Source organism: Achroia grisella, unplaced genomic scaffold (genome assembly GCF_030625045.1).
Source record: "Achroia grisella isolate CSIRO2021 unplaced genomic scaffold, CSIRO_AGI_Agris_v1 utg402, whole genome shotgun sequence".
Classification (NCBI taxonomy): domain Eukaryota; kingdom Metazoa; phylum Arthropoda; class Insecta; order Lepidoptera; family Pyralidae; genus Achroia; species Achroia grisella.
This window is the reverse complement of record NW_026712841.1, coordinates 5,583,685-5,596,601: the sequence shown is the minus strand read 5'-3', so window position 1 is coordinate 5,596,601 and position 12,917 is coordinate 5,583,685. Positions and strand designations below refer to the sequence as shown.

The window sequence follows — 12,917 nt, the reverse complement described above, 5'->3', positions numbered from 1 at the left end:
TGCGAGACGAGACCGCGGGACTGCGAACACCACACTGATTACGGTTCCATATTTAATGAGCCACTCACGTGGATTCGCATGAAGCTTGCAAACTAATTTCAATAGACACTTCATTATTTAACTAATTAGTCGACACGTGTACAACTAACAAATAAGAATAAATACATTATAACATCGTACTGAAGTCATGTTTACTTATTTGGCAATAAAATGAAGAAAAATATAACATGCTCGTGCAAGTCATTCAATGCACACAATGTAGTTTAGCAAACAAGGTCTAGAAAAATCTTGGAAATCTGTTAGAGAAAGTGTTCATATGTGAAGTGTAGGAGGGGCATAAGGCCGGGCGTGAGGCGGCGGCGGGCGGCAGAAGACGGCCCGCGCACAGTTTAATTTCCCACGAGGTCGATCTCTGCGCCGCGGAGCGCAACCCGCGGGAATTAATTTCCAGTAATGAATAGTCAAGTGAATGTCCGTTAATTATGTATATCTCAACCAGTATTTAGGAGATAACATCGATGTTTGGCAACAATAGAAGCTAAAAATACTACAGAACACGAACAAATCGGAAATCGAAATGTTCAAACTTTATGTGACCGACAAATTTTAGCGTGTCTAAGAAAGAAACTACAATAGTGAATTGCCATGCAGGCGCTCATTGTAACCCAGATTGCCTTTTTCACACGAATTGCAGGTGTCGAACAATGGCGGTAACAACAGAAGTGTCGTAGTAAAGTTCGACGACCCTGCAATCTTGACAGTTGTGCTTCAGACTCTCTAACAATCGAGAAATTTGCAACATCACCCCAAATTTTGGATGCTTTATAAACATTACAAATTTTTAATAATTATAATTTTTTAATTTTTTACTTTTTAAATAAGAAATTAAACACCGAGATGGAGACGTTAAACAATAAAAACGTGAAGACTTTTAGAAATTTCAATAAGTCCCATTTCACGAGCCCGGATTGACTTATATGTACTTACGTTACCTTGATAAGAAAAGGTTAGATAGACAAAGCGAGGATGTACTTCGTATCACTACAGTTAGCACTCATAAAGTACTTAAAACCGTTAATAGTGTCCGAGATGCACTGTTGTTGAAAGTCATTTCAGTTTCTACTCCACGATAATGCGTTGGATATTTCTTTGTAGCACTTAATTACAAAAGCTCGATACTCGTAAGGATTCTAAAAATACATATTTCTTATCTGGTTAATATTTATACCCTGTTAAAGAAATAACCTTAACTGTGTCAACAAAGAATACATATGACAACACGTTTGGTAGAGGCTATGAAAGTAGGTCTATGTAGTACAACGGCAGCGACATGCCAATTCGATAAGACTTTATTGACACATCGTCGGTAGATGGTTTCGCGAAAATCGACGACGATTCTATCATATGTACATGTACGCCGTTACAATCGGTAATGGTATGCGCAGTTAAGGTATAGGTTTATTGCTTCCTCGCAGACGCGCGCCGTGAGAACAGGGCCGGAGATAGTCGCTCGTTAGCGGGGCACGCGTCACGCGTCCCATAGCCCCCTATCATACACGAAAGCTAACGGTAACACCATGACATTCATCTATGTACTTGATACGACAATATTGCGCTACATAAACGATGAGAGGTACAATCTTTTATGTGTACAATTTAATAAAAATATTTAACATTTTCAACAAAATATAAGCACTTAAAATAACAATTACACTATAAATCTTCGTGCAATAAACATTCCTAATGTACATATTAAACCTACGCAAACAAAAACTTTGTACACCTTTTTACTAAATTACGCGGATGGAAGAGTAAGTTTGGCACAGTAAGTTTATATAGCTATTTTTACTAAAATAATGCTTATAAATAAAAAAATATTACCCTCACTACAATGCTTTGGACATACACACAAAATTTATTTATTTGCATATAAATATATAAACACCAAAACAATTTGGAAAATACTTTGAGTATTTTACAATACGATGAATTTGAATAGTTTATGATATACGTAGAACCTTAAAAACGAATTATGGTTAAATTTGAACAACGAGCGTAATTTTTTTTCTTTTAAAATTACGTTAGATTTAATAAATAATGCACGTCCTAAACATACAACATATCCTTTATATTTATTTAGTATACACCTGCTAAAGAGCATTGAACTAACTTTGCATAAACTATTCCCAAATATGATATTCTTTTAGTAATAATCGTTTATTGGCATGCCTTTCCTGTAATTATAACGAAATACACATGATTTCTAAAAAAAATTACACCTATTCATTTCTACAACTGCAGCAAGCGTTAACTAGAACAAGCCAGAGAAATCGAGAACAATTCGATATATAAAGTGAGGTAAGACATGGCATGCACGCGTATCAAATAAGTGAGCATGCACATTTAATACAATCGTCACATAGGTTTCTTCCTGTGTATGCAGTCTATACAACTAATAAAATTGAAGTGCCTGTTTGTAATTTCAATTTAACAAATGATTTTATTTAAAAAATTGTCTGTCTGACTGTACTTGCTGTTCTCTGAAAAGGCTAGACCTATTTTGACGAGACTTTCACTTGCAGATAATGTTATACTGAATAAATTAGACTACTATTATAGAAAAAAGAAATTATAATAATATTAAAAAAAGTAAAAATCCACGCAGACGAAGTGCGATTAACAGCTAGTATAATATATATGTATATGTAATGAGTTTTCATAATAATGATTGTAATATGATGTCTGATTTATATACAATCATAATTATTTAGGTTCTCCATAATAAGAAAAAAGTTCATTCATTCATACACAATTTAAGAACTACGCTCTTGTCGGTGGAGCTCTTGCCACTTTTCGCGATCTTCCATCATGCTCTTTAAACGCTGATACGATACTCTCATTCTGTCTTTAATTTGCTTGATGTAGCTGTGCCGTAGTCTTCCTCTCCCCCTCTTTCCTTCTATTCTTCCCGCAATAATAATTTTCATAAAATCATAGGGTAATCGTAGCCTAAAAAAAAGAATGTTTTGTATAAACTAATGCCTAACAGAGGATTTTTGAAAGAGCTTTTATCTTCCAATCCATTTGTGAATGTAGGTCAAAACAGAACTTGTAAGTTATTATGAACGTGCCTCCTTACCTACAACGACTAAAGTCATATTGTACCGTCGGAAAACTCTGTAAAGCAAACTGAACCAGGTAAAAAAGAAGATATAAATATAATAGACATTGTCTATTTCGCATTATTCCAACTGCACAAAATATGGAGATGGACAACAAACAGATTTCTTGCAAAATAAATAAAAAAAACTAGTGTATTCATCATTAGTATTCTCAATAGCCTACTAAGATGTTATTCCTATAAACTTGTATATTTTAACAGCGTTACTTAAATTTCGTTTACCTACACCTTTTTTCTAGGTCTGTCTTACCTGTGATACTACCTAACTCTACAAAAAAATTACATATACAATACTACTATTCCTGTTTAACATACCCTTTACGACCTCTGTAGATTTATAAATCGATTTTCATATTTCTATAAGAAGAAACCATTCATAGATATTACTGCTGTTATTTTTATTGTACTATCATTTTTTGTATTTCATACAGTGACACATTACATTATTAATCAATATTATTATTGTGAATGAAATGAATTAGTAGTGAACCGACGAAAGCACATCAATCATTCATTTGTTAATAAATCTATGCATATCTAATGGTACGTGCATAACCCACATTTCCGACGTCAGTGATTTAATAAAAAAATATATATATTCAGGGCTGAAAGATATAACTTTTAAATAATTAGTTATCGAGGGTGAAATCGTAACCTCGATTTTGGTAAGATATTTTTAATGTTATTATTGTTTTTATATTCATTATTCACATCATGCTATTACATATTTAGATATTTTTAAATAATAAAATAAAATCAGATATATCAAAATATAAGAAACTCTAACAATTTTACTCTATTTTATGCAATAGGTTACTTCTCAGGTGAAGAGTACTAAAATTAGGTAATTGTATAGAAAAAAATCTTTACAAAATTGAATTGACAAGTTACCATTAACGTAATTTGAACCATTCCGTTACCTAATATTTATGAAGCCGATTTTACAATGCGAAACGTGAATAAACCCAATGGTGAAATCAATTTCGAGAGTTAAAAATCCAAAACGCAAGAAGCAATGTCCGATAAATGATCGGTTACCGTAAAAATTGATTAAATTCAATTTCGTGCCGCTATTTTTCCAGTTACCTCTATAATACAGCTAGAACATATCAAATGGACCCAGTGAAGAGAGAGTGGGTACTCGCAAACTTAATTATTCCGAACAAATAATAATAATCCATGACAATTCACACAGCGCCATCTAGTGCAAATATAACCACAACGTGTACTATGGATACTAACCAACTCATAAAAGTACATACATACATAATATCACTTACATATATATTAATACGTAAAGCAAAAATTTTTTAGCCCTTTCTATGAAAATTAGTCGCGGATCAAGAGTTATGCATAATTTATGATACACACTACCATACATTTGACCCACGCACACATAGAAGTATAATAGAACCATAATAATGTTCAAACTTATAATTTTAATGAATTATGGTCGAATTTCGATTATTGAGCTACCACTAGTATACTGAATACGACCAAACCAATACCAAGTCATATTCATGAATGCAAATGTTTGTATCGTGCGACGAATCAAACCCGTGACCATCAAACTTAAGGTGATGTGCTAAACCTAGGCTCCGGTAGGTAGTAGTAGGACTTCGGGTATCAATAGTATAAACAGCCTTTCATTTCTTTTACATAATAAATATAAGAAATAAGTATATAAGTATAAATATACTATAACTAGCAACCAGTTCCGGCTAGGCACAAATGAATTACAAATCTTTCATTTCTCGGCTTGTTCTATACTATAACACACATGTTTTATACATATAAACTTTCTTCTAAAAATAACTCTTTTTTACTACTATAAACCGCAGTAATATCCGTTGTGTAATTTAAAATACATAAAGCGAACAGACAGCGGTGGCGACTTTGGTTTTATACTATATAAAGCTTATTTATCTAAATTTAAAATAGAACATAATAAACCAAAATATGGTAGTAGAATTAGACCGCCGAACTAAGTTTGCAAAAATGTTTTTACACAATACCATAATCATCACAAATAAAATGTTGTAGGGTTCCGACCACTCGAAAATATGTCAAGTGCGAGTAGAACTACGGACGCAATCACTATTGATTCATTTCTAAAAAGGAGACTTATACGAAACAAGCATTCCGTCGTCAAGACCTTAATAGTATGTTTCTTAATGAACAAAATTCAATTTAAAATATGTTTATTCATGCTGGTCTATTACAGACATTTATGAAATACCCAATCTACGGTCTACATATGTTATAGTGCAATATAACTAACTAACCCCTAACTTTATATTATTATAGCCAGAAAAACAAATCTAAATGCTAATCTTACATGACAAAGACAATACATAAAATTGTTGGCAGCCCATACCTCATCATGATGAAAATGATGATGAAAAGGAAATGTGTTTATGTGGCAATCACATCTCTCAACACACTCTTACGTTTTGATGAAAATATTCATATCAAATGATGGACTTAATTAAAAGTACTTATATATTTTACCTTTAACAGCAACATTGCAAATTGGATTGGTAATTTCCACTGCAGACGTTATTCTACAGCACATAACTTACTGATAAGATTAGTACTTCAAGGCTGTCTTAAGTCTCAAGTCTTAATAATATTGACTTACAGAGAATACAGATAGAAAGTAAGCTGAACCTATGCAGTAATGCATAAGAGAGCATTCTTGAATAAATATATAATAAAAGGAATTGCGGCCGAAAACTTGTAAAAATCGCCTTATGTAATTCAGTGAATCAGAATGTAAAACATTTATTACAGTACTGAGACCTTAAAGTAATATAGAATATTTCTAAATAAAGTTTAATTAGGTCAGGTCACACTACATTTAAATTTAGGTCTTTTTAAATATCTAATTCAAGCTTACTTTTATTTTTCGTTAAAACTAATTTTTGTTTCGTTAAATTATGTCAGGCCACTCTACATTTAAATTTAGGTGATTTTAAATAACTAATTCGAGCTTAATTCTCATTTTTCGTTAAAACGTTATACAAATTATTAACATCCTGGATCATTGTATATATATTACATATTGTGTACAATTAAGGGATTCCAAACATAATTCTACTTTGTATTAACAAATTATATCTACGTACTGATTTTATTTCATATTTTTTAATGTAATTGGAATAGCTATAGCTGTTGGTAAACAGTAAAATTCACCTATACCTATATACGTGAACAGTACTAATGAACATCGCGTCATCGTGTGACGCCCATAATGCTGCTTATGTGTTGCCATTCAGGAGAAATTAATTGTCACGCCATCCTCTCGTAGCTTTACTGCTATTTTTCACGCTATAACCGAAACAGCTTACAAAACAAGCTGCTTGGCGGCAGAAATAGAATAAGTAAAGCACCGACACCGACGACTTTATACAGTCTACCTGTGTACTAAGTAATGTCAACATAAACCCATTTTATGAGAAAAGCTTTGTTTACAATAAAAATATTTTTAAAAAATATTGTCCATATATTGTTGGAAGTTGAGTGAAAGTAGCCTTAATCAAAATGTTCTAGTTTTTCTAATATTATTTAATTTCTAATATATCAAGTAAATAAAAATCAAGTAAATACCTTGCATTATATACACAACATCATTTTTTATAAGAAAACTATAATACTATTGAAATACATCACTTATAAAGGCTTTAACGATATATATTGCATTCACCGCCAATAGATGATGTATTGATAATATAAATATACTAAATGATCAAGATAACATTTACGGCTTGTTTCTATAGGAAGCTAGTAAGCGAACAAGTGTCGCCACATGGCGTCCATGTGCAAAGTACGTAAAGATTATAGCACAAATATTTCAATCTTTCATATTCTTTGGTTTCACATAGTACTATAATTTCATTTGTAAGATGATGGATGATTACTATCTGTAGAATTACTTATGTAGTAAGTTATCATTGTATACAGGTCACGCCATAAAAATGTACGCTTTTTAATATATTAAAGCCTTGTATTGACTATGCGTACAAATTGAGGTTTCGTGACGGAAAATTAAAACCTGAGAGTGTTGTTATTTTGATGATCCTTTAGTTTTTGAATGGTGCATTTGGAACATTAGAGTATACATTTATACTTATTCTATATAAATATTCCATAGTCTAGTTTAAGAAAATCCATCAGTACATATATGATTGTAGGCTAACATACACTCAATTTAACCGCGCAAGATGATTTTTGACCTTTAATGTAATATTTTTCATGTAAATCGAAGGACAGATATTCTGAATTTTAGATGTACCGTGTAAACTTAATAAGATATATTTGTTATATATATAAATTAACTGTAAATGAACAATAATTTGCCTGTAGATTTAAATGATATTAGAAGTATTTCAGTATTCAAAAATTATTATAGATTAGAGCAATATTATTTATGTATTGTATTTCTTTATATTCATACACAATTGTATTATGAATAAATTACGATGACTGTGACTATATCGTAGAGCCCCAGTGTGCAACTGAGGCGGACCGCGATAGGTCATCACACTCACTTTTTTTTTTCAAAAACAAATATCGTACGATATTGACTTATTATTGATATATCTTCTAGGTGGGCGCCCACCTAGAAGACACACTTCATATTTGCTGTTCCTCTCGAGTACTAAACTATAAAAAAAATGGCTCAACAGCGTCGGTGTAGTTTCTCACATAAATCTTAGGTCTTGTTTTATACTTCAGAACTTGATGATTAAACAACATAATAAATAGGTAATTCATTAAATTTTTTCTACACCATCTGGACTCCACCTAAAAATTCTTGCTGACCACTGCCGTAGAGCACCATAACAATATGATAGCTTGGATGTATATATGAGAAGCAGGCGCTAATAAATGTGAACATACCTGTACATCGAAGGGTTGGTGGTGCTGCGCGGAGTCTGGCGCGGGCTGCACGACGGAGGCGCCGTTGACGAGGCTGGCGGCGGCCGCGCCCACGCCGCCCACCGCGCCCACGCCGCCCACGCCGCCGCTCGCCGCGCCCACGCCGCCGCCCACGCCCACGCCGCCGCCGTACTGCGCACATCACCAAAAACTCTACTCACCACTAACACTGCTTAACACTCCTTATTGAATCTTTTTACCACGCACGAACACCTTCCAGCAATGGTAATTCCGAACCGATAGGATAATCAAGAAAAATTCAAGAAAAAAGCTCATTTTTCTTAAAAGGCTGGCAACGCACTTGCAATTCGTCCGGTGTTGCCGATACTATGCACAACTACATTGTCTTACAGCAATGGTGATTCCGAATCGATACGACATTGAAATGTTTAAGAAAAGAGCTTATTCCTTTTTAAAATGCAGGCAATGTACTTGCAATTCCCCTGGTGTTACTGCACCACCATATACCATACTACAGGTTTTTATTTATAGGATATCGGTGATCAAACTACGACTATTATTGTACTGTATTTATTTAAATGAAAAAAAAAAACCTAGGAATAATTTCATCCCGCGCTACGCGGTATGTGTCTTCCAACAAAGATGTTAATAATAATGCACGCCGTTTTATTCCACTTTTCTTCATTATCTTCATTAATATCATTTGCGGTGCAGTACTGAATAAAACGACTTTTGAAAATGCTCCATTCCTGAGAGCGATGGTCAAAGATGAGGCTACTGCCGAACATTATGTTTCCGTAACCAGCCATTACATACATTAACAATACAATTTTATTAATGCAAACTTAATTACACACGTGAATTATTACTCGTCGCCAATTTGTACTGTATTTAAATAAATAAAATGCTAAATTGCGCTTCACATTTAATTAGGCCGTTCTCGCCATTTTTACATTCAGGCTCTGTCAACTGCACAGAGTACGTTATGAACAATATTAATTATGCCAAAGACTATATACACTACAATCATATTAATAAGGAAATCCGTAAGGCGTCAACAATTGTTTGGCTAATGGATTAATTGAAAAATTTACAAAATAAGTTATTGCATCCCATCTTTACTTTCCAACTTTCTTTCGCCAATATTTCGATCGGTTTTTTACAAAATATTATATCTGAATACTAGCCCCAGCTTCGCACGAGTGCTCATGTATTATACATATAAAACTTCCTCTTGAATCAGCAAGAAATTCATTTATTAATAAAACGGTTCAAAATCTATATGTTCTAAAGCATAATAGGGACAGACAGCGACAGCGACTTTGTTGTATACTGTGAAATCATTACAGGTATTGTTTTGTAAAGTTCTTTTCATTCATTATCGGATTTATATCATTTTGTTTAATTCCGCAAATGTTGAGACCACAAATTACACGAACATATTTTTAAATTATCTTTCTCCTCATCCTCCTTGTCACACCTCACATACATTTTAACATTTGCATTTTATCTATTTTCATTCATTATCTTTATAAAACAACACTAATTCACACAAGACATAACAAAAGGGCCCTGGTGGTCTAATAGGTTAGCGCAGTCTTGCTTTTGATGGTCGAGGATTCTATTTCTCGCATGGTACAAACATTTGTATTAATGAGTATGATTGCTTATATAGTTCTGAGTGTTTTCTATTTATATTATGCATTAATTTAAAAAATCTATCTATTTATTTATATCAGTTGTCTAGTACCCATTACACAAGCTCTGCTTAACTCGGGACTAAATGGCGCTGTGTGAATTAAGAGATATTATAATATATTATTAAATAAGTAACGATTTTTGGTTATGTACCTGTTGTGTACTTGCAAAACTGTTGTTGTCAAACTGTGGATGCTGCTCCATTTGTAAAACGAGTTCAATGTGCTGATTCATAGAGTCGTTTAAAGTCATGCCTGAAACATACAAAAATTGTTTTAGTATTTACCAATTGAAAGTCAGTTTTAAATAAATGATTAAGTCATTTTAAGTATATATAACTTACCAGGGTGAATTTGTGGGTGTTGAGGGTGCGGTAAACCCTGCAGCGGAGCTACACCTAACATCCCAGGATGATGCTAGAAGAGGAACAACAAAATCAGGTGAGATATTAATTATATAATTTCTTACTAATATTATAGATGTGTAAACCTGAAAACCACGTTATAAAAAAGTCTTTTCATGGCTACAATAAAAAGAAGACGGAGGCAGACTATCAAATACCTGGTCGACTAATGTCCATAAGAAATTAAGGTGTTGGGCCTGTCAAATAACGATGCTTACCAGCGACATGCATGCAAGATTAGAAAATCCGAACACGCGTAACGGGAAGAGGAGAGAATGAAGATGAAGATTACAGATGCGAAAGTTTGTCACTATATATAGGAAAAATGGATGTTTGTTACTTCTTCACGCAAAACTACTAAAAGGAAGGAAGAGGTTTTTTTGAACGATGATGGAATTGAGCAGACTGTATCAATGCGATCAAATCCTCAGAACAGATTCTAATAAGCATACATTCATCAACATTCATTCATTCGTATCATAATAATTTACTTAGTGATGAGGAAGGTACTTTAATATAGGGTTGTGTGATGATGGAATTCAACAGATGGCATTTGGATAATAACCGATGTAAGGGTAGTATACATTGGTATTTTAGTAATTCAGTCACCTAATCATCGAAACCGCACTGTCCGAGACCACTTAGGTTCTAGTGTGTGGGAATGAATATCCCAATTCATTTCATAATGGTTTATTTTGTGTGATGTTGTATGTTTATCCTTAGTAATATTATAAATGCGAAAGTAACTGTCTGTCTGTCTCGCTTTCATGCCAAAACTACTGAACCAATTTAAACGTAATTTGGTACACAGTTAACAGTTAGTCTAAACTTGTCTACTTTAGTTATTTCCATAGCATTATGTCGTATGGCATTTTGTTATGGGGCAAAGCAGCTGATATAAATACAATATTTATTTTACAAAAGAGAGCCATTCGCTCCATTATAAGTACGGGTTCCAGGGAGTCTTTACGAGAGTGCTTTAAGGAATCAAATATCCTCACCTCACTAATAAAATCTTACGTAACAATACAAACTGATTTTACCTAAATATGGTTTGGGTACAGTTAGTAATTCGTTTTATGGCAATTGCGTAAGGGTTTACAACAAAATACCAGAGTCTGTTATAAATCTACCAGAAAAAAGATTTAAATGGCATATAAAACACTTCCTTTGCAAAAAAAGCTTACTATAAAATTGAAGAATTCATTAACGATAATTATGTTTTTATAGACAACCTTAAAAGCACTGACAATATTATCTGATTACACTAATAATGAGTGCGTAGCGATTTCTATTTTGATTATTATCGCATGCCTCTTACTTGTTATACTGCAATTATTTATATATAAAAAAACATCTTTTAAAAGAGCAACACACAAGTTTATTGCTCATTCTTCTTGTGATAAATCTGCATTTCGAATGAGTAGTAGAATCAAAATTTGACTATTCAAAAGTGCTTGTAATGAGTTTATTTGAATAAAGATTATTTCTATTTCTAGACCGCGTAAAAGTACATAGGCTACCAAAAAGGGAAAAATCATCATTTTTTAAGCTAGAACGATGAAACATTTTTATTTGAATTTTATCGGGTTAGATCAAGGTAACTGTTTTACGCGTTCGAAGTCGCGTGTACAGCTAGTTTATGTATATGTGTGACCGACCTGTGGATGCGAGATGTGTTGCAGGTGGTGCAGCGGCTGCGGCTGCGGCTGCGGCAGCGCGTGCGGCGGCAGCAGGGGGAAGGCGGCCGCGTCTCCGTTGCGGACCGCGGCCGTGCTCCCCGCCGCGCCCCCCACACCCCCCACGCCGCCCACGCCGCCCTCCTCCTCCGCCGGCGACGGCTGCCGCGACCCGGGGGTGCGGCTGAAGATCAAACCATTGTTTTGTCGTCATTTTTTCTATTTCTAAATTACGAATTATCTTAGCCTTACGTGCGCTTCGATTCCTCGCACGGTAACAAAATTTATGTTCATGAGTATGATTGCATAGGTCTGGATATTTTTTTGTATTTTATGGTACATCTACATATTTGTATCAGTTGTCGGGTACCCATAAAACAAGCTCTGCTTAGCGTGAGACTGCGTTGTGTGAATTATCGTGAGTTATTATTATTACTTCATCTTAACAAACAGTAAGAGACTTATTATATACACAAGACTTATAGCTTGTGGACGCTGCTCATGCGCATAAATACAAGCCCGGTACAAAAAACTGAAATAGTTTATTCTGTTTCTCAGACTTATACATTACTGTTGGACTAACATGTGCAATGGCACTCATCGGTTAAGTATCTATAATATATCATGTGCATTGTATTTAACCGGAATTTTTTGTCAGCTACTTTCTATGGTATCAGTCCTAAAGAAAAATGAAATTAAAAAAAAATATTCGGATCTATCGGTATATATTTTTAAAATATTAATCTTTATGACCAGAAATCAACATGTGTATATATATAAACTAGTAATACACTTAACTCGTATATTCTGAATTGCACAGGTACAGTTAAAACACCTATTAAAATTATAAGTGTGTATAATATATATGTATAATATATATCAGAATATGAAACCTATCATTTATGTACAAATGTAATACATGGCGTTTTCTTCTTTAGGATATGTTTTTTTATTGTTACCTTTTGGCCATTTCTGTTATTATTATTGTAATAATTAAAAAAAGTCTAAATGTATTACATTTCTTTATGCTGGGGATTACAGCAAAACGTAATTA

At 33.5% G+C, this 12,917-nt stretch overlaps 1 protein-coding gene across 2 annotated transcripts in view; it reads right to left on the bottom strand.

Moving 5' to 3' along the window:
- LOC131844248 (maternal protein pumilio) overlaps positions 1-12,917 on the bottom strand; it is a 73,870-nt gene that overhangs the window by 49,190 nt on the left and 11,763 nt on the right. For both annotated transcript variants that reach the window (XM_059193081.1, XM_059193080.1), the window contains 4 exons: positions 11,846-12,047; positions 10,125-10,197; positions 9,935-10,035; positions 8,084-8,254 (listed from right to left, as the gene is read on the bottom strand). In XM_059193081.1, coding sequence (XP_059049064.1) covers positions 8,084-8,254; positions 9,935-10,035; positions 10,125-10,197; positions 11,846-12,047 — 547 coding nt within the window. The remainder of the gene's footprint in view (positions 1-8,083; positions 8,255-9,934; positions 10,036-10,124; positions 10,198-11,845; positions 12,048-12,917) is intronic.